The sequence below is a fragment of the Podarcis erhardii genome (genome assembly GCF_964252035.2).
Source record: "Podarcis erhardii genome assembly, chromosome: 6".
Taxonomy (NCBI): Eukaryota; Metazoa; Chordata; class Lepidosauria; order Squamata; family Lacertidae; genus Podarcis; species Podarcis erhardii.
Window position 1 is genome coordinate 94,390,944 of NC_138510.1, and position 25,813 is coordinate 94,416,756.

The window sequence follows — 25,813 nt, forward strand, 5'->3', positions numbered from 1 at the left end:
TACCTCGGGTTACAGACGTTTCAGGTTGCTTTTTTTCAGGTTACGGACATGCCAAATCCCGGAAGTACCAGAACGGGTTACTTCCGGGTTTCGGCAGTCGAGCATGCGCAGAAGCGCTAAATCGCACATTGAGCATGCGCAGAAATGCCGAATCGCAACTCACGCGTGCGCATGTGCTGCGGGTTGCAAACATGCATCTCGCACAGATCATGTTCGCAACCTGAGCGTCCAATGTATTTTAGATAGATGATAGATAGATAGATAGATAGATAGATAGATAGATAGATAGATAGATGATAGATAGATGATAGATAGATAGATAGATAGATAGATAGATAGATAGATAGATGATAGATGATAGATAGATATAGATGATTGATAGATAGATAGATGATAGATAGAAAGATAGATGGATAGATAGATAGATAGATAGATGATAGATAGATAGATAGATAGATGATAGATAGATAGATAGATAGATAGATAGATAGATAGATAGATATAGATAGATAGATGATAGATAGATGATAGATAGATGATAGATACATAGATGGATAGATAGATAGATAGATAGATAGATAGATAGATAGATGATAGATAGATAGATAGATAGATGATAGATAAAGATAGATAGATAGATAGATAGATAGATAGATAGATAGATGATAGATGATAGATAGATAGATAGATAGATGATAGATTAGATAGATAGATAGATAGATAGATAGATAGATAGATGATAGATATAGATAGATAGTTGATAGATAGATAGATGATAGATAGATAGATAGATAGATAGATAGATAGATAGATAGAGATAGATGATAGATAGATATAGATGATAGATAGATAGATGATAGATAGAAAGATAGATGGATAGATAGATAGATAGATAGATGATAGATAGATAGATGATAGATAAAGATAGATATAGATAGATAGATAGATAGATAGATAGATAGATAGATGATAGATAGATAGATGATAGATATAGATAGATAGATAGATAGATAGATAGATAGATAGATAGATAGATGATAGATATAGATAGATAGTTGATAGATAGATAGATGATAGATAGATAGATAGATAGATAGATAGATAGATAGATAGAAAGATAGATAGATAGAGACAGACAGACAGACAGCAGGCGTTATTTCCTTTCCTCTGCTCATTCTTCCACAGTACAGAAAAATTACCGGAACAAAGTTGACTAGTATTATCTTCCGTGTGGTTTTTAGCTTATGACGGAGACTGGCTGAGCCTCCCTAATGTCCCAGAGAGGCAAAGAGTTGGATAGGAAGAAATATCATGGGAACAAAAGGTAGGAGGAGAAGCAGTGAAGAGGAGGAGGAGCCCTGCAGGCCAACTGAGGTGAAGGTTGAAAGAGGAGCAAGGAGAAGAATGAAATCAAAGAGGAGGAGGAGACCTGGGAGGTGACCAGAGAACTTTTAATGGCCGGAAAGGCTGAAGTTCACATACAGACTATACAACTCTATATATTTATCTAGACATTGAGATTGTCACTCTCCATGAACAGACATGTGTGTGTGTGTGTGTGTGTGTGTGTGTGTGTGTGTGGCAATTTAATAAGGAGTTGTGTAAGATGGGGTCAACTTATTTATAAAGTTGGTCAAGAACCCCGTTCTAATGCATAGAAAAGGTTCAAACCATCAAAGACCACATTTTAGGAAGTACCAACAACCCAGAAAATCCCTGATGAAGGGCAACAGAAATACACTTTTTGAAAAGAACAAAAGTCTGTGGGGATTGGAAGTTTGTTGGCTCCTGCACCCCACGACTGTTATCATGACCTTCTGGGTTCCTCCCATTTTCTTATTTATTTATTTCTTACTTATTTATTTCTTATCATAGCAGCATATGTAATTATAACACAAAATGAATAAGATTCTTAATCTTAACTGAACAACAAAACCATGATCTCTAAATAACCACTTAACAATAAGGTTACTAACCAAACGCTTACCCAAAAGATATGCTTTAATTTTCCTACCGGCTGTGATCCCATGTTAAAATAATTCTAAAGCAGCTTTCTCATAAGGTCCTTGATCTCCCTCGTAAGAAATTATATATATTCCATAACGCTCCTTCACAAATATTAGCACATCATAAATCCATAAATCTTATTCGGCTCGAAACCGTATCTCTTACTATAATCAATACACTTCTGCTGTTTTGCCAAGAAATTGTCTTCTTTCTCGATCTGTTAGAAAATATGTTAATTTGGACATTACTGCAGGGATTATTTGACCTGGATTTTCATGAGGTTTCACTGTCCCCATATCTTATACTTGCAAGAGGCTTAAGAAGAACAGCAAGAAATGCAGTGGTGCTCCATATGTGCTTAGCACTTTAAAAAATCCTAAAGTATCAGGATTTGGGCCTGACAGAGGAAGAATATTGGTCCAGACAGACAGTTGGCTTGACCCAGATAAGGCTCATTTCATGTGTTACTAAAATGTTAGACTAAGGCCAGGGAAACCTGGATTCAAGTTGCAGCTTGGACCATGAAGTCAAGTGGGCAACCTCGGACCAGTCATAATCTGGCTACCTTGCGGGGATGTTGTAAGAATAAAATCGTAGGAGCCACATGTGCCATATTGCATCTACAAGGAATACCCTGGCCCAGAAGAGCTGACTTCTGAGCTGGTTCCTTAGGCACAGACTGAACTGCTTTTCCCCCCACCCCTACAAGTTTGCTCAACATCTTGCTTGCCTCTGGGCGTCCAGTCTTGAGCCTGCCATCTTTAGTCTCGCTCCATTACAGTGGTACCTTGGGTTACGTACTTAATTCGTTCCGGAGGTCCGTTCTTAACCTGAAACTGTTCTTAACCTGAAGCACCACTTTAGCTAATGGGGCCTCCCGCTGCCACCTCAGCATGATTTCTGTTCTCATCCTGAAGCAAAGTTCTTAACCCGAGGTACTATTCCTGGGTTAGCGGAGTCTGTAACCTGAAGCGTCTGTAACCTGAAGCGTCTGTAACCTGAGGTACCACTGTATTCCCTCGACATCAGTCAAAACATTGTGTTGAGCAAATACAAGGAACGCAAATTCAGGCTCAGGACATGTTACTACAGGGAACAGCAGAAGGTGTTAACCAAGAGAGCTATTTCCAGACTGCACATTGCGAACCATCTGCATCAGGAGACACTCTCAGTCGCCACCCTAGCAGGGAGTCACAACAGCAGCCCAAATCCCAGCTGCTCCACCCTAGGCTTTTGGTCCCAACTTTTGTGGAGATTAAGGAAGCCCTTGTTAAAATTCCCATTCCTTGCCACGCCTTACTCTTGTTTCATGGGAGTGGCAAAGATGCTCGCCCATCCACATGCTTGATCCATGGCCAAACTACATAGCCCAGACTACCTTGAAGACAGAGGCTGCACGTGGACCTACAAGGCCGGAAGTCAAATCCCAGCTCAGGCACAGATTTACTGGAACTGCTTTGCTGAACTCATCGGAACTTGGCCTCAGTTACCACACCCATCGCCTCTCAAGCCTTTCTAAGCCTGGGGTTGGGCCAGGCAAAAGCTACGGTCTGGCAAAGAATCATAGACACCGAGAGACAATGGGACTGCTTAAGGTGCCCCGACCATAGCTGTCAACTTACAGATTTGAAAATAAGGGACCAGCAGTCTCGAAAATAAGGGATCAGCAGCCAAAATAAGGGATTTTAGTCAACCAGCAGCCAAACGAAGCCTCCATTTAGAAGGACAAATCCTCCTCCCAGCTCCCAGGACGTTTCCGAGCACAATTCAAACTGTTGGTGCTGACCTTTAAAGCCCTAAACGGCCTCGGACCCAGTATACCTGAAGGAGCGTCTCCACCCCCATAGTTCTGCCTGGATGCTGAGGTCCAGCTCCGGGGGTCTTTTGGCGGTTCCCTCATTGCAAGAAGCAAAGCTACAGGGAACCAAGCAGAGGGCCTTCTCGGTAGTGGCGCCCGCCCTGTGGAACGCCCTCCCACCAGATGTCAAAGAGATAAACAACTACCTGACATTTAGAAGACATCTGAAGGCAGCCCTGTTTAGGGAAGTTTTTAATGTGTGACATGTTAATGTATTATTAATCTTTGTTGGAAGCAGCCCAGAGTGGCTGGGGAAACCCAACCAGATGAGCAGGGTACAAATAATAAATTATTATTATTATTATTATTATTATTATTATTATTATTATTATTATTATTATCTCTCAAGACAGGTGGATGCCAACAATAACTTAGACAGCCTCGGTGTCCACAATAAACATACACAGAAGAACGGTGTTTGTTCCCCAGGTGCTTACAATCCAAATTTTGACCAGGGGGTGAGAGAAACATCCAGGAGAGCAGTAGAAGGCAAGAGTGGCAGAACACCAAGACAACAGAGAGGCAAGGGAGATTGCAACGTCCACCGTGAGTCATTTTGCTTCGCTTCTGTTCCCTCAGATTCCATGCAGAATACAAGCTGTCCTTCCCACAGATGACGAGAGCTGGAGCCTGGGACTAAGAACATGCCAATCATCACTTCCTACAGGAGAAGCATTTGCGTTTCCATCTCTGCCACTGACTCAACAAGACGTTGGGCTTGATCTTGATCTCCATTTCCTCATTTAACCTAATAGAGGTAATCATAATGACCCGATGCCGGTAAAAAAGGACTTTGAAACATACCACGGACGTGCGCCATTCTGAACACAACACATTACTCAGCCTTCCCCGCATCGTCCCCAACTTGAGGGGTTCCCAGAGATTATTAGCTTACCAAGGCAGTTCCTGATGGACAACGCAAGAATGAGGAAAGCTAGAGGAAAGGCAAAGCATCAGCATGGTACTTGAAAAGATAAATTGTAGGAAAGTGGCACAAAATGCCAAATGTGCTTTCATGAAGACCTTCAGGGCCACAAAGATAATTTACCTAATAAGGCAACATCTCTTTAAAAACAAACAAACCCGGAAGGTTTGTCCCAGCTTCCCCCTTGAAGCAAGACCTGCACATTTGCTGGGGAAATTAGGTGGGCCCAATTGGGGTGGGGGGCGGATGGCAGGGAGATGTGGGGGTGCACAGGCAATCGGAAGCTTTATTAAAGCTGGGGAAATTCCAAAGAAGCAGTCGAATTCAGCTACCTGAAACAGGTGCATGCAACATTGCCCCCTACAACTGGAAGGCAAAATGAAGCCCCTGGATTGGACAGGCTGGGTATTTGTCAATTTAGAAAGACTGAGAGGATGCTAAATCACAAAGCACTTTTAAGCAGAGGACAGTGGATGCTCGGGTTGCGAACATGATCCTTGCGGGAAGCACGTTCGCAACCCACAGCGTTTGCAACCCGCCGTGCCGCGTGTGAGCACACCGCAATTTGGCGCTTCTGCGCAAAGTGCAATTTAGTGCTTCTGCGCATGCGCAAGCACCGAAACCCAGAAGTAACCAGTTCCGGTACTTCCGGGTTCGGTGCAGTGCGCAACCCGAAATCGCGCAACCCAAGGTATGACTGTACACAATAAAATTATTGATAAAGCATATTTTTAATCCCCCAAAACTGAAAAATGCACACACGTAAAATAATTATCAATAAAAACATAAAAGGTAAAGGTAAAGGTACCCCTGCCCGTACGGGCCAGTCTTGACAGACTCTAGGGTTGTGCGCTCATCTCACTTAAGAGGCCGGGAGCCAGCGCTGTCAGCAGACACTTCCGGGTCACGTGGCCAGCGTGACGAAGCTGCTCTGGCGAGCCAGCACCAGCGCAGCACACGGAAACGCCGTTTACCTTCCCGCTATAAAGCGGTACCTATTTATCTACTTGCACTTAGGGGTGCTTTTGAACTGGTAGGTGGGCAGGAGCTGGGACATAAAAACATAGATAATACTTTAAATAAAAGCATAGATAATACTTTAAAAGCAAACATAAATAACTACATTTTATGGCTATGTAGTCTTGCTGAAATAAAAAGGTTTGCTGCAAGCAAACAAGGTAGCGAGGGGGCCTCTGCCTTGTGTCAACAGCTGACGCCACACTGAAAGATCAGCAAAAGGGAAACATTATGAAGAGTAAATAGTAGGAGCACAACCTTGTCTAGGCAAGGCAGTATACGTATTCTGCCTGTAAAACACCAGCCACAATCTGAACTACACATTGAAAACAATGTCATACCCCTTTAACCAGGCGTGCCTTTCGCCAAGGGATCCTGGAAACTGTGGTTTGTTTAAAGGGTGCTGAGAGTTTTTAGGGGACCTCAACTCCCCTCACAGAGCTACCATTTCCCTGGGGTGTTAAATCACTCTGCAAACTGTAGCTCAGGGAGGTGAATCCGGGTCTCCTAATAACTCTCAGCATCCTGAAAAAAACTACTTTTCCCAGGATTCTTTGGGGGAGGCCACAACTGTTCAAAGTGGTATGGTGTGCTTCAAACCTTAAATGTACATGGAGCCCCCAGTCTCTTAGCACCTCGAGTCCAGCTCCAGCTCCAACTGACCTCAGAGATTCTGGGTTGGAGAAAAAAAACACTACAGGTCAGCCCGCTCACACTAGAGACGTTTGGCAGTAGGCACACTCTGAGTAAACTCTGACTTTTAAAGTCACTTTAAAAGTCATTTCTCCATGAAATGCACAGATGAAGCTTGAGAGGCGCAACTCCCCTCTTCCCCTACAGTATCACTTTAAAAGTAATAGTAGTCAGCATTTTCAAGAGTTAGATTTGGGGGACCTTTCCGTTGCTGAATGGAGAAAGCAATTAACCAATGGATTCTTTTGGAACACACACACAGAAACATAGATTCTGAAATGCGGAGTGGAAATCGAATCCGTAGGGCAAGGCATGGTCAGTGGAGAAGTCCAGGGTGTTTTGGCAGCACCCTGATCCCTCTGTTTCACTGACATCCCATTGAAGGGAAACTGAAAAGGGGACTCCCGACAACAGGGGTCAGCAAGGGTTACTTTGCCTGGGCCAGTTCACTCCAGCGGAAATCCCTCTGTGGGCTGGCTAGCTCACGCGCCCGCAATTTTCAGTGTCTGCATCTGCGCAGACGCAATTCCCAGCACCGTGGAAGTGAGTCCCCGTGCCAGTTTAGCGCAGCCCAGGGGGACCCGCAGAGCGGGCAGCTCAGTTCGGGAGTGGCTCGTGGGCCGGTTAAATGACCTCCGTGGGCTGCTTGTGGCCCATGGACCTTAGGTTGCTGACCCCTGCCCTACAAGGAAGACAACTAATTGTACCTGTTTGTCTTCAGTGCACCGACTGATTGACTCCTTTACAAGAGATTATGCTTTCCCCAAAACACAGATGAGACACACATCAATAGAGCAGAGGAAAAAGATTATTTCCCCGCCAGTTATCCCTGAGGCAAATAAAAGGTTTATGTAGCACAAATCATTAGTAATGAATGCAAGACTGAAAAGGTATGGCCCATATGAATAAGAATGAACATCACCAGGACATCAATGGAGAGAGATAAAGGTCAAGAAATGACAGCCACTTGTGGGGACCATAATCTGCTACCAAAACACTGAGAATTTTAAATCTGTCTTTTAAAAACTAAAGGCACAAGCAGTCACTGGTCCCATTCATTTCAATGGGAGGGTGAGATCGCTGGAATCAATGGGATCCCTTGCTCAGTTTTGGTTGGATCATGTTTTGTGGTCTAGACTGCTAAGATTTTTGAGTGTTTCTTTAATGGAGGAAGGGAATTGTCTGTGAATAGCCATGGGAAAAGAAAATGTGGGAAGATTCCTATCCCCTTGCTCTTTCGTTCAGCCAATGGGAAGGGGGATGGCAAAGTGGGGGTGCTGCAAAGGGCTTTTGGGGTATCAGTTGGGGAGGGACAAGAAAAACTGTTTGTCTATGGAGTGTCTTGTGGTTTAAGCATGGCTAGCTTAATAAACTATGGTTTAATAAAGTTAAATTATGGTTCAACTTTGGCTTAGGGAGGTATGTGAACAAGACCAGAGACTCCTCTGTAGTTGAAGAACACCCTCTCCTTGTGATCTCAAAGTCCAAGCCACATACACTTTGGAAAGCTGGAGCAATGAAGAGTCTTGCAAAGGTAAAAAGGTAAAGGTAAAGGATCCCTGGACGGTTTAGTCCAGTCAAAGGTGACTCTGGGGTTGCGCCGCTCATCTCGCTTTCAGGCCAAGGGAGCCGGCGTTTGTCCACAGACAGCTTTCCGGGTCATGTGGCCAGCAGGACTAAACCGCTTCTGGCACAATGGGACATCATGATGGAAACCAGAGTGCACAAAAACGCCATTTACCTTCCCGCCACAGCAGTACCTGTTTATCTACTTGCACCGGTGTGCTTTCAAACTGCTAGGTTGGCAGGAGCTGGGACAGAGCAACGGGAGCTCACTCCATCGCGGGGATTCAAACCGCCAAACTTCCGATCGGCAAGCCCAAGAGGCTCAGCGGTTTAGACCACAGCGCCACCCACGTCTTGAGACTAACACATTTATTGCAGCATTTTTGTGCATGACAACTTTCACCTGGAGATTCGTACTGTGAGTTTTGATTGACTGATTGAACCTACATATTAGTCAATATGATTTATAGAATCATATAACAGGAATAGCAGAGTTGGAAGGCTATTCATTAGGGTCATCTAACACAACCCCCTGCAATGCGGGATTCTGTCCTAAAACATCCATGATCTTAAAGCAAGCATTGCTTCCTGGATGAATACAATTGCCACTGGTCATACACTGAATACTTAAATGCAATTAACTTTTATTCTTAAAAATCTGCTGCCCGTTTTTAAATTGGCTTAAGCTTACAACACTCATAACAAATTTATCTCATCATTCCAAAACACTGCAAAGCAGTTCCAAGCTGCTGAGGCAATCCCATTCCTTCCTTATCACAGCAGGCTGCCCACAGCCTGTGTCTGTAATGATGTGGGTTCCTGAAGTCCAAAACCATGGCATGCCTGGCAGATAACATTTAAAACTGGTCATTAGAGTGTGGGTGGAAAGAGACATGACCATCTATGCTGACTGACAAGCCAACTGGAAGCAGAAATGTATAGGCTACAAAAACTACTGTGTAGACTCCCGATGGGTGAGATTAGGGGGTCTAGCATAAAAGCAAATGTTTGGGAAATGTTTGGGCTCATCATCTTAAGACAAGCACTGGCACAATTATCCAGCTGTAAAATACAGATTCAGCGTTTTAGGAAAGGCTTCCTCAACCTCGGCCCTCCAGATGTTTTGAGACTACAATTCCCATCATCCCTGACCCCGGTCCTGCTAGCTAGGGATCATGGGAGTTGTAGGCCGAAAACATCTGGAGGGCCGAGGTTGAGGAAGCCTGCTCTAGGGTGAATGTCTTCTCCTCATATTCTAACCCTCAGATCAGGAACACCATAAAACAGAAATCTAGTCCCTGGTCATCCTGGCTTTCAAAACCATTAACGTACCCATCATCCACAAATGTATGTCAACATTTAAAAGAAACAGAAAAGAAACCCAGCCATACAGTATAATTACAGCCATCACAACATCCCCTGGCAGCAAGTTCCGCAGGTTAACTATCTCTTACCAAAGACAACAAACTTCCTGGTGCCCAAAGCAACACTCATTTGCATTTACCCACAGCTATGCTAAACTCAAGAAGCAATTTCCCATCTCCCTATGGAACAAGGAATGCTGAGCAGAGAGATATGTCTTCCTCAAAGTCTGGGGGTTGGCCATGCCTAATTCTCCCTTTGTTCTGCAAAATGGGAGAAAAACCTGTCTCCCTTCTTTGAGGCAACCCATTCACTCATACAATCCCCTCAGGGGCTTTGGAAAGATGGGGTAAGCTAAGTCCTTTAGCACCGGGCGGGGGCATCTTGCTGTTGCCTTCAAGATGTGATTGGACTAAAACTTCCACAATTCTTGACCATGAGCCATGCTGGCTGGGACTGAAAGAAACTGGCATATTACACACACACACACACACACACACACACACACACACACACCTGTTTTAGCAGGAAGTCAACACAGCAGACACTTCCTTAAAGTAGGCAGCAGGAATTGTGGTAATTAACACCTTTTCCTAACGTACCACTGGGTGCTAATCTATGTTGAGTTTTGATCATGGTTTATGCCAAGGGTAGGCAACCTAAGGTCCGTGGGCCGGATGCGGCCCAATCGCCTTCTCAGTCCGGCCCATGGACGGTCCAAGAATCAGTGTGTTTTTACATGAGTAGAAGGTGTCCTTTTATTTAAAATGCATCTCTGGGTTATTTGTGGGGCCTGCCTGGTGTTTTTAGATGAGTAGAATGTGTGCTTTTATGTAAAATACATCTCTGGGTTATTTGTGGGGCACAGGAATTTGTTCATTATGTTTTTCCAAAATATAGTCCAGCGCACCACATGGTCTGAGGGATGGTGGACCGGCCCACGGCTGAAAAAGGTTGCTGACCCCTGGTTTATGCAGAAGGGACAGCAGAGGAGGCCTCTGTAAAACCCACGTTCTGGCCAGCACTGGCTTTAGAATCAGCATTACAACCTGATTGAAACAAGAGTTGCCATAAGCCTTTGGGTTTCAAACCACCTCGAAGCGCCAGTTGCCCTAATGACGGAAATACAGCGAAGGATGCCTGCCGCCTCTCAGCCAAGACATACAGTGGTACCTCGGGTTAAGTACTTAATTCGTTCCGGAGGTCCGTTTTTAACCTGAAACTGTTCTTAACCTGAAGCACCAATTTAGCTAATGGGGCCTCCTGCTGCCACTGCACTGCCGGAGCACGATTTCTGTTCTCATCCTGAAGCAAAGTTCTTAACCCGAGGTAATATTTCTGGGTTAGCGGAGTCTGTAACCTGAAGCGTATGTAACCTGAGGTGCCACTGTACTGCCAAGCTGCAGGATCGCTTCCCGTAAAGGGAAGAGGGCTGACTCAGTCCACTCGAAGGCAGAATCAAGTCACCGTGCTTACAATTTCCTCTTGCCACCTCAAAGGGATGGAAATGTTCTTCACTTCCTGCCCTGACCCAGCACAGCAGCAATGAAGTGGACCTTTTTGATCAGCCGATGCACTCCACCCCAGAGATGGCGAAACTTCCACGGCTGCAAAGTGGTTCAGACAGCCCTAATTGTGGCAATCAAATAACAAAGTGATTGGCAGCACATTTCTGGAGGCACATTTCTGGACGCACAGACCTATTAGACATGGGTAGGCAAACTAAGGCCCGGGGGCCGGATCCAGCCCAATTGACTTCTAAATCCGGCCCCCGGACGGTCTGGGAATGAGTGTGATTGGACTACAACTTCCACAATTCTTGACCATGAGCCATGCTGGCTGGGACTGAAAGAAACTGGCATATTACACACACACACACACACACACACACACACACACACCTGTTTTTTCAGGAAGTCAACACAGCAGACACTTCCTTAAAGTAGGCAGCAGGAATTGTGGTAATTAACACCTTTTCCTAACGTACCACTGGGTGCTAATCTATGTTGAGTTTTGATCATGGTTTATGCCAAGGGTAGGCAACCTAAGGTCCGTGGGCCGGATGCGGCCCAATCGCCTTCTCAGTCTGGCCCATGGACGGTCCAAGAATCAGTGTGTTTTTACATGAGTAGAAGGTGTCCTTTTATTTAAAATGCATCTCTGGGTTATTTGTGGGGCCTGCCTGGTGTTTTTGGATGAGTAGAATGTGTGCTTTTATGTAAAATACATCTCTGGGTTATTTGTGGGGCACAGGAATTTGTTCATTATTTTTTTCCAAAATATAGTCCAGCACACCACATGGTCTGAGGGATGGTGGACCGGCCCACGGCTGAAAAAGGTTGCTGACCCCTGGTTTATGCAGAAGGGACAGCAGAGGAGGCCTCTGTAAAACCCACGTTCTGGCCAGCACTGGCTTTAGAATCAGCATTACAACCTGATTGAAACAAGAGTTGCCATAAGCCTTTGGGTTTCATACCACCTCGAAGCGCCAGTTGCCCTAATGACGGAAATACAGCGAAGGATGCCTGCCGCCTCTCAGCCAAGACATACAGTGGTACCTCGGGTTAAGTACTTAATTCGTTCCGGAGGTCCGTTTTTAACCTGAAACTGTTCTTAACCTGAAGCACCAATTTAGCTAATGGGGCCTCCTGCTGCCACTGCACTGCCGGAGCACGATTTCTGTTCTCATCCTGAAGCAAAGTTCTTAACCCGAGGTAATATTTCTGGGTTAGCGGAGTCTGTAACCTGAAGCGTATGTAACCTGAGGTGCCACTGTACTGCCAAGCTGCAGGATCGCTTCCCGTAAAGGGAAGAGGGCTGACTCAGTCCACTCGAAGGCAGAATCAAGTCACCGTGCTTACAATTTCCTCTTGCCACCTCAAAGGGATGGAAATGTTCTTCATTTCCTGCCCTGACCCAGCACAGCAGCAATGAAGTGGACCTTTTTGATCAGCCGATGCACTCCACCCCAGAGATGGCGAAACTTCCACGGCTGCAAAGTGGTTCAGACAGCCCTAATTGTGGCAATCAAATAAAGTGATTGGCAGCACATTTCTGGAGGCACATTTCTGGACGCACAGACCTATTAGACATGGGTAGGCAAACTAAGGCCCGGGGGCCGGATCCAGCCCAATTGACTTCTAAATCCGGCCCCCGGACGGAATGAGTGTGTTTTTACATAAGTAGAATGTGTCCTTTTATTTAAAATGCATCTCTGGGTTATTTGTGGGGCATAGGAATTTGTTCATTTTTTTCCTCCAAAATATATTCTGGTCCCTCACAAGGTCTGAGGGACAGTGGATCGGCCCCCTGCTGAAAGAGTTTGCTGACCCCTGCTATTAGGCCACAAAGCAAGAAGCCTCGAGATTTGAGGCCACACCAGGCCACGTCTTAATTTAGAGAATAATGGAAGAGGTAAAAGATAATGTAGCTGTACATCAACAGCCTGATGCCCAAATTCCTCCACTGTGTTTTGGACAGATGCATTCCTCCTTTGGGGAAACAAAACCTGTAGGATGGAAGAGGGGAAATGTAAGAAAACTACCGTATTTTTTGCTCTATAAGACTCACTTTTTCCTTCCTAAAAAGTAAGGGGAAATGTGTGTGCGTCTTATGGAGAGAATGCAGGCTGCACAGCTATCCCAGAAGTCAGAACAGCAAGAGGGATCGCTGCTTTCACTGCCCAGCGATCCCTCTTGTTGAACGCCCTCCCTTCAGATGTCAAAGAGATAAACAACTACTTGACATTCAGAAGACATCTTAAGGCAGCCCTGTTCAGGGAAGTTTTTAACGTGTGATTTTACTGTATTTTTGGTTTCTATGCAAGCCGCCCAGAGTGGCTGGGGAGGCCCAGCCAGATAGGCGGGGTATAAATAATAAATTATTATTATTATTATTATTAGTCATGGATGCTTTAGCTGAGATTCCTGCATTGCAGGAGGCTGGACTAGATGACCCTCGGGGTCCCCTCCAACTCTGCAATTCTAGGATTCTGTGATATGTCAGTAGCCTGCTTTCATTGGGGGTATTCTTGGGTGGGATAAATACCAGTGGTGAGCAGGGGTGGAGCCTTTTTTTCTGCTGCCCCCTTTTCTGGCCTTGCTACTTGTTTATTTCATTTATACATGCAAAATTTCTATACCGCTATATCAAAGAGGGCAGGATATTCTCAAAGCAGCATACAAAAAAATTAAAAAAATGGAAACATAAAAAGGCAAAAGGATCAGAGCTTAAAACTGGATCCCATGGCATGGCAGGCTTGCGCAAGTAAAAATGTTCCAGTGGCAAAACAAAACACGACTTGCCTAACATGTAGTGGCAATTAATTCTACAATATGGGGGCTGCCCTCTTGGGCGAATGCCATAAAGTATAAAAGGTAAAGGGACCCGTGACCATTAGGTCCAGTCGTGACCAACTCTGGGGTTGCAGCGCTCATCTCGTTTTATTGGCTGAGGGAGCCGGCGTACAGCTTCCGAGTCATGTGGCCAGCATAACTAAGCCACTTCTGGTGAAGAAGAGCAGTGCATGGAAACGCCGTTTACCTTCCTGCCGGAGTGGTACCTATTTATCTACTTGCACGTTGACGTGCTTTCGAACTGCTAGGTGGGCAGGAGCAGGGACCGAGCAACGGGAGCTCACCCCGTCGCAGGGATTCGAACCGCCGACCTTCTGATCGGCAAGTCCTAGGCTCTGCGGTTTAACCCACGTTCATTGTCCAAGAGGAAAAGACTCTCTTTCGTCCACAATGAATAATCTATCCCATTTCTTTTATTGGTAGATCCTTATTGTGCAAAGCGGGGGGGGGGGGGTGCTTCACTGCAGTCGTGACTGCTTTAAACCAAGTTGACAAGAATTTAAAAGCCAAAATATATATGTATTCGAATCTTGGAAATAGAGTTGAATCTGTAAGAAAAGTATATATGGGTGGAAAGTATTCTGTGCACATATCCAAACCAAAGAATGGCAGGATAAGAAGTGGGGATGTAGGCATTAAGGGTGTGAGACTGTCGTGGGCACACAGGGTGCGTCAATGTTGCACACACAACATACCGTATTTTTCGCTCTATAAGACGCACCAGACCACAAGACGCACCTAGTTTTTGGAGGAGGAAAACAAGGGGAAAAAAATTCTGAATCTCAGAAGCCAGAACAGCAAGAGGGATCGCTGCGCAGTGAAAGCAGCGATCCCTCTTGCTGTTCTGGCTTCTGTGATAGCTGCGTGGCCTGCATTCGCTCCATAAGACGCGCACACATTTCCCCTTACTTTTTAGGAGCAAAAAATACGGTATTCCCTGGCTGCAGAATTCATAGCCATCGTAGTTGCTTCCATTTTGAAACACAACAAAAATGAAAAGAGTAAAAACGTATGCATCTGCACTGGAAAAACACTCCAAACTATAATCCCAGGTGGCGGCAGCAAGTAAGAATTTCAAGGGAATTCTATAAAAGGTGTTTTTTTTAATCCCAAGAGTGCATAAAACTGCTAGCTGCAGCATACCAAAAACACATAACTAATCATGAAGCAGAGAACCGAAGGCTATGAGATTGCACAGATAAAAAGTAATGTGGTTGCAGTGCAGCCTTGTAAAAAGAAACAGCCTGGATACAACGTTTTTAATGGCACGTGTTTTAATTGCAGCATCGGTCCAAGACGGAGTCGTTTTGCTCAGAGTTAAGTGTGGTACAAGTCGAATTGATTAAAATTAATGAACTGAATCAGGACTTTCAGCTTAGAAGCACAAGTAGACTGATTTATATGAGAGTATCGTGGTTCAAGGGAAGACTTCTAGGCCACAAGGCAGAGAGGTTGATTGTGGTTTATTTAAACCACAAATAAAGACAGAAGAACCAAGGCAGCAGCTGTACCAGTACAGATGGAATTGGGAATATAGTATGGATGGCTACTGCCAACGCAGCAAGAGAACAGCACCATCAAACAGAGCAGGGAGGGGAACCATTAGGAATAATTATTTGCAAGACTGGGGTAGAAATCTGGTGGAAGTTTGCCAATTCAGCTTAAATTTGGTTTGAAATGTGTATGCATCCAATTTTCCATCTTAAGATTCTGCCTTATACCGAATCAGACCATTGAGCCACCTAGCTCAGAATTGTCGACCCTCTTAAATAACTTTTAAGGTCAGCCTGAGGAGAGCTGCACAACATTGCGAAAGCTAATGCATTTATTGAAACATAAACTTCCGTGTGCTGCCAAAGCCCATTTTGTTAGGGAGAGGTTTAGCACACACAGTATGGGCAGAACTGAACACACCAGGCCACTACACGAACTGGCCCTCACAGGCTAGGTAAATGGGGCGCTGGAAAATATGGGGGCCACCCTGCTGATCCCTACACCAGCCAGAAACACAAGGTGGCATAATACAGAAGTAATAATCCTCTAGTCCTGGAGTCTTCCCAGGCCTCCTTAGAGGGGGGCCTGCACCAGCTGGTTCAAGCATTCTGCAGGGTCCAACAGTAAAACGTTTTTTTGGACTATAGCAATTCAGGCCTCTGGTGAGCGTCCTAGTTCCCGTTTAGAAAATATGATCTATTCAGCCTGCATATAGTAAACATCACATATGGAGGCAGCCTTATGTGAAAAGAGTACTATTAATAGTAATTTATTATTTGTACCCCGCCCATCTGGCTGGGTTTCCCCAGCCACTCTGGGTGGCTTCCAACAAAGATTAAAAATACATTAAAATGTCACACATTAAAAACTTCCCTAAACAAGGTTGCCTTCAGATGTCTTCTAAATGTCAGATAGTTGTTTACAGTGGTACCTCAGGTTAAGTACTTAATTCATTCCGGAGGTCCGTTCATAACCTGAAACTGTTCTTAACCTGAAGCACCACTTTAGCTAATGGGGCCTCCTGCTGCTGCCGCGCCGCAAGAGCACGATTTCTGTTCTCATCCTGAAGCAAAGTTCTTAACCTGAAGCACTATTTCTGGGTTAGCGGAGTCTGTAACCTGAAGCGTATGTAACCCGAGGTATCACTGTATTTCCCTGACATCTGATGGGAGGGCATTCCACAGGGCAGGTGCCACCACCGAGAAGGCCCTCTGCCTGGTTCCCTATAGCTTAGCTTCTCGAAATGAGGGAACCGCCAGAAGGCCCTCGGCGCTGGACCCCGGTGTCCGGGCTGGACGATGGGGGTGGAGACGCTCCTTCAGGTATACTGGGCCGAGGCCGTTTAGGGCTTTAAAGGTCAGCACCAACACTTTGAATTGTGCTCGGAAACGTACTGGGAGCCAATGTAGGTCTTTCAAGACCGGTGTTATATGGTCATGGCGGCCACTCCCAGTCACCAGGCTAGCTGCCACATTCTGGATTAGTTGTAGTTTCCGGGTCACCTTCAAAGGTAACCCCCCACGTGTGTGTGTGTGTGTGTGTGTGTGTGTGTTAAACATCAAATGTCCTAATCTGCAGCCTGAAATTCAATTCAGGAATTCCATTCCCATTTCATAGGGGTGAATGCGCAAACTGGCCCTAAATAATCAGTGTTCTAGAATCTAGAGAACCTGAATCTTCTGCTTGCTTTACTCAAACAAGAAGAACAGGTTGCTCCTAAAAGTCCAGGACTGACCTTTTTTTATTTACTACGTGTTAACAGTGGATGATCTATCATCTAACCTGTAAGGTTAGAACAGCTGATCTAACTTCTATCGTCACTGTAAACATTTCACAAACTTCCAGATAGGTGTTTTTTTTGGCAAGAGTTGACGCATCTGTCTTATGACAGTAGTTAATCACTTTAGACAGAGCAAGAAAAATCCCAAAGAAAAGGTGGTTGTCTTTTTTTTGTGATAGCCTAAAGCAACAATAATACGTTTCATGCAACAATGTATATGACTTTACAGTAGATGCGATCATATCGCCTTTAATTTTCATACGGGAAGGGATTGAACAAGAAGTCACACCAAACAATCTATTTCATTCAACAGTCTGAAGAAGGAGCCCCATTTAAAAATGGGAGGGGGGTAATTCTGCTTAGCCTTACATGATTATTTTCAACCTTCATCCTTCTACTGCCCTCTTTGGGGGGGGGGGCTATAATCTCCCATTTGCTTTTAGTTAGGAATCTCTGCTAGCTCAGATTAGCAGAGATAAGGGAATAGCCCAGCCCCAAGACAGAATCCTGCACCTCTCACTTTTAGAATTTGTGCATAACAATAGCAAACTTTAGCCCCTGGTCGCTCACTCCTGACCAGAGAAGTCAACTGATTTTGTCCAAAGCATATGCCATATTTTTTTTATCTCAGTAATGCATGGTATGTCAATATTTTCTCCATACAGAAATCAGGGTGGTGGAGGGGAAACTGAGGCTGAGACACAGCTGCTTGCCTGAGTTCAGCGAGTGAGATCATATCAGGGAAGAGATTCGAATTCAAGAACTGATCACATTCATTCAGTTCACAAGCTGCCCAATAACAATACCTCTCTGGGTGTTGTACAAGACAATTGGGCCCCATCTGCAATATACATTAAAGGCAGGATCATGAGACTTTAAACCGCGCGGCTGAAGAATCAATCCCTCTTCACAGGGAACTCTGGGAATTGTAGCTCTGCGAGTTGAATAGGGGTCTTCTAACAACGCTTAAGATCCTGAACAAACTACAGTTCCCGTGAAAAAAGGTAGGATCCTGCTTTAAATGTATAGGGCATATAGGGCATTGGATCCAAGTTTCAAGATATGAACAGATACCACGGTTTCAATCAAATGACACACAGAAGCCAAAACTGTGGTTAGGTTTGCACACTTCCATAGACAGAAATGCACAACCCCTCCATAGATCTCAATCTCATACAAACGCATTTCTTGCACCTTGGCTACTGATTCACTAGGGAACCTGCAAGCATCAACTGTCTCCGGATACATGCTGAATCCAGACAGGAGTTTCAGTACAAGAGGAAAAGGATTGTGGCGAAGACACCTTGATATGATATGACAAGAGACACAATGGACTGCAAACTGCAAAGCCAAATGCACTCACTTACTGAAACACGAGTAAGAACCACCCAACTAGCTTAGGGAAAGGAATGGCAGTCAAAAAACAGAAATAGTACAGCAGGAACGATCCAGTGCTGCGCATAACTCAAAGAGAATTTATGATGCAGTTAACCCTATCCTGTAGAAATAATCACACGGCAACTATAAAAGTTCTAAGTCCATTGCTTCTTTCTTTGCCAAGTAAGATTGTCTTCCATAAACACAGTTTTAACAATGAGTCCGTAAGCGACTGTGGAGGCCAATTCTGGATCCACACGTCCTTCCACAGTGGGGACATTGGTTTCCGGGCAGGAGTTGATTATGGTGAGGGTTTGCCAAGTGTGTTTGTCCCTTGCGTCCTGAGTTTGAGTGTCTTCAAAACCCATGACACCTTTGGTAAAAGCTGTTCTCCAATTGGGGCACTCGCAGGCTAGTGTTTCCCAGTTGTCAGTGCTTATACTACATTTTTAAAAAATATGCCTTGAGACAGTCTTTAAACCTCTTTTGTTGACCGCCACCATTACGCTTTCCATTTTAATATAGCTATATCTGGTTATACAAGAGGCAAAGACCAACTGGTGCATGTCCAATCGATGCACATATCGTCTCGAGCCCGGAAGTGACTTTTAAAACAGCAAAAACGGCCCTAAGAGAGCCCAGAAAGGGCGAAAAATGTGCTTAGCAATCCCACGAACCTTTGCAAGTGCAACCCCAGGAGGCCCGGCACTAACTGTTGTGCCACTGGTTTCCTAAACTGGCTTTTCAGGGGTTTCCAGAGCTTTAGCGAGCGTTCACAGGCTTCTCCGATCATGTTTCAAATATATGTGATTTCATGTAAATGTACAGCGCCCCGGAACGTAACCCCCACATAAACTGGGAGTTGCCTGATATGTTGGAATGAATTAAATTAGCTACATTTGTTATGAGGTGTCATCATTAAGTTTAAAGTGCAGTTGCACATATGGATAATGCTAATAATAAACAATGCTAAATAATGCTAAACAATAATGAATAATGCTAATAATAAACTTGAGAGTCCCATGGACTGCAAAGAAGATCAAACCTCTCCATTCTGAAGGAAATCAGCCCTGAGTGCTCACTGGAAGGACAGATTGTGAAGCTGAGGCTCCAATACTTTGGCCACCTCATTAGAAGAGAAGACTCCCTGGAAAAGACCCTGATGCTGGGAAAGATGGAGGGCACAAGGAGAAGGGGACGACAGAGGACGAGATGGTGGGACAGTGTTCTCGAAGCTACCAGCATGAGTCTGACCAAACTGCGGGAGGCAGTGGAAAACAGGAGTGCCTGGTGTGCTCTGGTCCAGGGGGTCACGAAGAGTCGGACACGACTAAACGACTAAACAACAACAATAATAAACACGTGTACATGTCACCAGAAAGCTCCGCTCTAGCCATATTGAATCACACCAAGCAGCAGAACGACGCAGCAACACAACACAAGAAGCACGGCAAAGAAGCTGCAGGGAAGGAACACAAGACTGGAGAATATCCATAGGGATCATGGCCAATGGCCAGTGCTTGATCATAAATAAACACGCATGTGCTTTCCCCCCTTCAAGGAACTCTTGGTTGCCTGCAGCTTCCTGAGACAAATACCTATATCTTTAGATGCAGAAATGTTATATAAGCAGCTCAGGAGAATCGTTTGTGGAAAGCAAGGGGGATAAAAATCAATGATTTTTTAAATAAAAAAACCCAACAGATTTTTTTTTTATTTAAAACGTTTTTTTGTTTTTGTTTTTAAATCAGATTTTTAAAATAAAATGCTTTTGGAGGAAAAATCTTTCTAAAGATAGTTTTCTATTTAAGTTACATTATAGTCCAAAGGCTATTCATCAGAAGATAAAGATGTGTGCTAAAACTCAGTCTAAGTTGGTTAAAAAAAAAAAAGTTTAACCACATCAGTTAACAAACATTGATACATATTCTATAATGTTATTTGCTTTAGTTTTTTAAATTGTTATTAAGGAAATGATTATTTTTCTCCTGCCAACAAAGTACTGCTGCCACCCACTCTTACCGGCGCTGCGCTGCACGGCTGCCCACTTCCGGGTCGGAGGAGCACCGGAAATAGCTTGTGCGCATGCGCAAGCGTTATTTTCAGTGCACATCCGGTCAGAGGAGGCCCGTGCACATGCGCACAAACTATTTCCGGTGCTCCTCTGACCCAGAAGTGCGCTGGAAATAGTGTGTATGGACATGCGCTCCCCCACCCTCCGGCCCGCCACGCGATCTGGGCTGGAGACACCGGCCCAGTTTGCTGACCCCTGACCTAGAAGGTAATTGGCAAATTCAGGCAGCTGCATTGCTTTCATTAACTCCTTGTTAGGGTTACAGCAGCTTCCTTTAATTTAACCTCCAGATGTTGCATGTCAGTGTTTTCAGAGGGATATATTTTCAACAGAGTATTTTCAGAGGGAAGAATTCTTTTGAATTGCACACCTACTATTTGGAAGCTGACAACATAAATGGTTTCTTAGACGGATAATGATGCCCTGGAAAGATAAGGGTACAGCTCCAATGTAAAGAGAAAGAAGGTTCTTTTCATCATATATGGTGGTCTTGTAGTAAGCTTAAAGCTTACTGGGAAACGATATATAATGAATTGAAAAAGATGTTTAAAATAATGTTTGTAAAAAAAAAACCTGAACCTTTCTTTTTGGGAATTATAGGGACAGAACTACCCAAACTGTACAGAAATTTATTCATGGATGCAACTCTAGTGACAAGAACGTTATCCAAAAATGGAAAGAAAAAGTCCCAGTGAAAGAAGAATGCATACAAAAACTTGTGGAATATGCAGAAATGGCGAAACTTACTGAAAAAAATAGAAATCAAGATAACAAACTTTTTATAAAAGAATGGAAATGGTTTGTTGAATATTTATGAATAAACTGTAAACAGATAAGAACATTGGCAGGATTATTGTAATAACCTGCAGTTTTATAAGAGCATATTTAAAGTAGATGAATAAATGAGTAAATTAAGTTAAACTGGAATATGCAGAATTATTATTTTTTTAATTAAGGAACCGCAGAAAGGAGGAAGGAAGTCGAGTTTTGAAATGTTAACATGATTGCAAAATCATTGAAATGTATAAAACTGAAAATCATAAATAAAATAATAATGAAGATTTGGGGGGGGGAGAGATAAGGGCACAGCTCCGTTTAATCAATGGATATAACCACACTTGCAACTTATGAACGGATAAGTATATACAGGACGCGGGTGGTGCTGTGGGTTAAACCACAGAGCCTAGGACTTGCCGATCAGAAGGTTGGTGGTTTGAATCCCCACGACGGGGTGAGCTCCCGTTGCTCGGTCCCTGCTCCTGCCCACCTAGCAGTTCGAAAGCACGTCAAAGTGCAAGTAGATAAATAGGTACCGCTCCGGTGGGAAGGTAAACGGCATTTCTGTGCACTGCTCTGGTTTGCCAGAAGCAGCTTAGTCATGCTGGCCACATGACCTGGAAGCTGTACGCCGGCTCCCTCGGCCAATAAAGCGAGATGAGCGCCGCAACCCCAGAGTGGTCCACGACTGGATCTGATGGTCAGGGGTCCCTTTACCTTAACTAGATAAGTATATATGGAATTGGAATTGTTAACTCTTATAATGTTATAACATACCTTTTGGGGGTTTTCCACTTTTTATTTTAATTGTATGTTGTTCAGTTAAACTTTTTTATTATTAAAAAATTCTTTTTATTAAAAAAATTAGCAAAAAAAATTATTTAAAAAAATAGTAAAAAAAATTATTAAAAAAAATAGTAAAAATTATTATTAAAATACTAATTAAAAGAACTCCAACTCCCATCAGGCCCAACCACCATGAACAAGCACAAGAGATTCTGGGAGTTGGAGTCTGTCATCATCTTTAACTTTAACTTTATGTTTACTTCTAGTAATAGCACCAGCACTGGTACATGTTCACAGTTGCCTGACAGCATTAAATCAGCTATTGCTGAAGGACCCAGTTCTGTTAGTTGCACATAGGAACAGCAAGAGCAGTTCTAGGATGCAGAGAAATGAACTGAAAGCCCTGGCAGGGCAGAAATAGCTCTGCTGGATCAAAAAAGGTCTAACTGGCTCAGCATCCTGTTTCCTACAGCAAGCCAGCCAGCCACTTCCAAGAAGTCCACAAGCAGGACTTGAACCTTGGCGCTCCATGTAGCCCATGACACATTGGTCCTCCCTACATTTAGTTTCACGCCCGTTGAAAGCCATCTAAGCTAGGCTAGCAGCTGGCAAGAGGCCTTGCGGTAGTTTTGATAAGATCCTGGTAATTAAACACAGCATCCTCCCGTGCTTTCTGTAGAGATGTAAAAAGATACACAGAAACTGACATGACAATGGGAGGAGGAGGAAACACTGAAATACCTAAGCAGCTTATCTGCCACCAGGAGGAGAGCGGAATCAGCCCCCTGGAAAACAGAAGTGCACCATAAAGCAACACAAAGTTCATGGGGACATATGCCCACAAGGGCAGAAATCTACACAACCCAGAGAGGTGTGGGGATACAGTTGTTGGTTAAAAAAAAAAGTATTCTTAAGAGCAAACAGAGGAAGAGAGCATTTGCACAGGAAACTCGCTTGACAGGCAAGAAAAAAGCGTGTGACATCCTCTTTCTCTCTCAAACTCCCTGCCTTAGATATAAAAGCACCCAAGCCCACGATACAGAATACAGTGGTACCTCGTGTTAAGTACTTAATTCGTTCCGGAGGTCCGTACTTAACCTGAAACTGTTCTTAACCTGAAGCACCACTTTAGCTAATGGTGCCTCCTGCTGCTGCCGCGCCGCCGGAGCACGATTTCTGTTCTTATCCTGAAGCATAGTTCTTAACCTGAAGCACTATTTCTGGGTTAGTGGAGTCTGTAACCTGAAGCGTATGTAACCCGAGGTACCACTGTAACACCAAGGGTGTAATTGTGAGGACCCAGGGCAGTTGCTTCCTCCATGTGTTTCAGGCCCTCTACTGATTATTCCTCAGGACCTTGGGCCCTCCAGATGTTCACAGGATTGTACAGTTGGAAGGGACCCTGAGGGTCCAACCCCCTGCAATGCGGAAATATTTCATGCAATGTGGGGCTCAAACCCGCAACCCTGAGATGAAGAGTCGCATTCTCTGCCAACTGAGCTAGCCTGGGCAGTTGCTGAACAACAAGGGAGCAGGAAAGAGAGAAAGGGGAAAAGCTGGCCACACGCAGGGCCTCTCTCTGGTCATGTTCCTGCTTTGCCCCAACTGCTGGGGGAAGTGGAGGGACCCAATTCATATTAAAAGGCTGCCTGCCCTCACCATTCGCTCTTCCTTGCTCCCCTCCAAAAGTGAATCTCGACTTCCCTCCCCACGGCTTACGGGTTTCTACTTTGCTTAAGTTTTATCAAGCATGGCAAGAGTATTGTTAGCCCAGAAATGGAAACAAGAAGAAATTTCAACGAAAGAAGAATGGCAGCTGAAATTAATGGACTATGCAGAATTGGACAAAATGACAGGAAGGATTCGAAACCTGCGGGACCAGAGATTTACAGAAGACTGGAAGAAGTATATGAATTATTTGAAGAGCAACTGTAATCAACAAATTACGCTAGTAGGACTACAAGACGTTTTGTAAGGAGAAATATACGAAGTGTTACAAAGTAGAAAAAGACAGAGATATTGGTTATGAGTTTGAAATGTAATAGGGAAGATAAGAAATGCATACTGAGAGATTAGATTGGAAAATTTTCAGACAGGATTGATGGAAGTCAAAAATTTGAATAAGATGTAAAAGTATGGTTAATTACTGTTGAAAATGATATGTTAAAAAAAACTAATAAAAAATATATTTTAAAAAAAAGTTTTATCAAGCACGTCAGGGGTAGAGAAGAGAGAAGCCTTGAATATTTTGGAAGAGCCGTGTCTCTCCAGTCAACGTTGCCAGTTCGATCCTGGGTGGGCGCAGAAGGGGAGAATCAGAAGTGAGCAGGGAGGCAGAAACGCTGGAAGGGGAAAAGCGCACCAGGAAGTCGGCGCTCCTGGGCACCGCGAGGTTTGCGCGCGCGCGCTGCAAAGAGGCGCAAGCCGATTCGAGGGCTAACTGCCCAAACAGGGGAGGCTTAAATGCAAATAAAAACGCAACGGAGTTCCTAGTCACAGGGAGAAGGGCCGGCGCCCCCAGGGTCCGCAGGGAGAGGGGCATCGCCAAGCAGCTTCTTTGCGTCTCCAAGTCCTCTCCAAGAACCATCACCGGGCAGCGCGCATCAAGAGACAGCGCGCCTCTGAGCTCGTGCAGAGTGCCCTTCCTTCCCACTCAGCCATCACCGACAGGTGTCCCACCACCCTTCCAGCAACCAAGTCGCCGCCCTTACCTTGGATGTCGTTGGCCAGCGCTTTCCAGGTGGGGGCGAAGTGGATGCAGTGGCCGCACCAGGACGCGTAAAACTCGACCACCCAGGCGCTGCTGGAGTTGAAGATGCTGCGCTCCAGGGTGTCCGCCGAGAGCACCACCAGCGGGTCGTCGGGAGTGTAGAGGCCGACGCCGAGCGCCCCGGGCACGGGCAGCAGCAGCAGCAGCAGCCACAGCCGGAAGGAGGAGGCGGCGAGCAAGGCGCCGGCAGCGGGCAGCCCCGGCCGGGCCCGGGAGAGCCGCTTGGGCATGCTGAGCAGCGAGACGCGAGGAAGGGCACGATGGGGCGCACGGCCAGGAGCCCGTCCAGTGCCCAGTGCCCGCCGCCCGGCCGACAAGTCCGTCGGCCTCTCGCAGGAGGAGGAGGAGCCGCGGGCGGAGCACCGCCAGCCAGCGCCGCCTCCGCGCCGCCCAATCGCCCGGAGGACCGCCCCGGCGCAGCGCACGTGCGGAGGCCCAGCGCGCACGGCCGGCCTCCGGCGCCGCCTCCCTCTCCGCGCCTGCGAGGCGAGACCGGGGCGAAGCGCGCAGAGAGAAATCCCATAGGCTAAAGCGGGCTGGCTCCCGCGTAAAGCGTGCGGGTGATCGGACTGGCCAGCAGAGGGGAAATGAAAGCGAGCTGGAGAAGAAACGAGGGAAAACGCAGAATTCAGGGCCCCCTATTACTTATGGGGTTTTGAATTATGGTGCTGGAGGAGACTCTTGAGAGTCCCATGGACTGCAAGAAGATCAGACCTCTCCATTCTGAAGGAAATCAGCCCTGAGTGCTCACTGGAAGGACAGATCCTGAAGCTGAGGCTCCAGTACTTTGGCCACCTCATGAGAAGAGAAGACTCCCTGGAAAAGACCCTGGTGTTGGGAAAGATGGAGGGCACAAGGAGAAGGGGACGACAGAGGACGAGATGGTGGGACAGTGTTCTCGAAGCTACCAGCATGAGTTTGACCAAACTGCGGGAGGCAGTGGAAGACAGGAGTGCCTGGCGTGTTCTGGTC

General features: G+C 45.3%; 1 protein-coding gene across 1 annotated transcript in view; it reads right to left on the reverse strand.

The window, feature by feature from the left end:
* Positions 1–25,136, reverse strand: part of QSOX1 (quiescin sulfhydryl oxidase 1) — a 74,051-nt gene extending 48,915 nt beyond the window's left edge. The window contains exon 1 of the mRNA XM_081865153.1: positions 24,783–25,136. Within this exon, the coding sequence (XP_081721279.1) occupies positions 24,783–25,071 (289 nt within the window). The 5' untranslated portion in view covers positions 25,072–25,136. The remainder of the gene's footprint in view (positions 1–24,782) is intronic.
* Between the last annotated feature and the right edge of the window lie 677 nt (positions 25,137–25,813).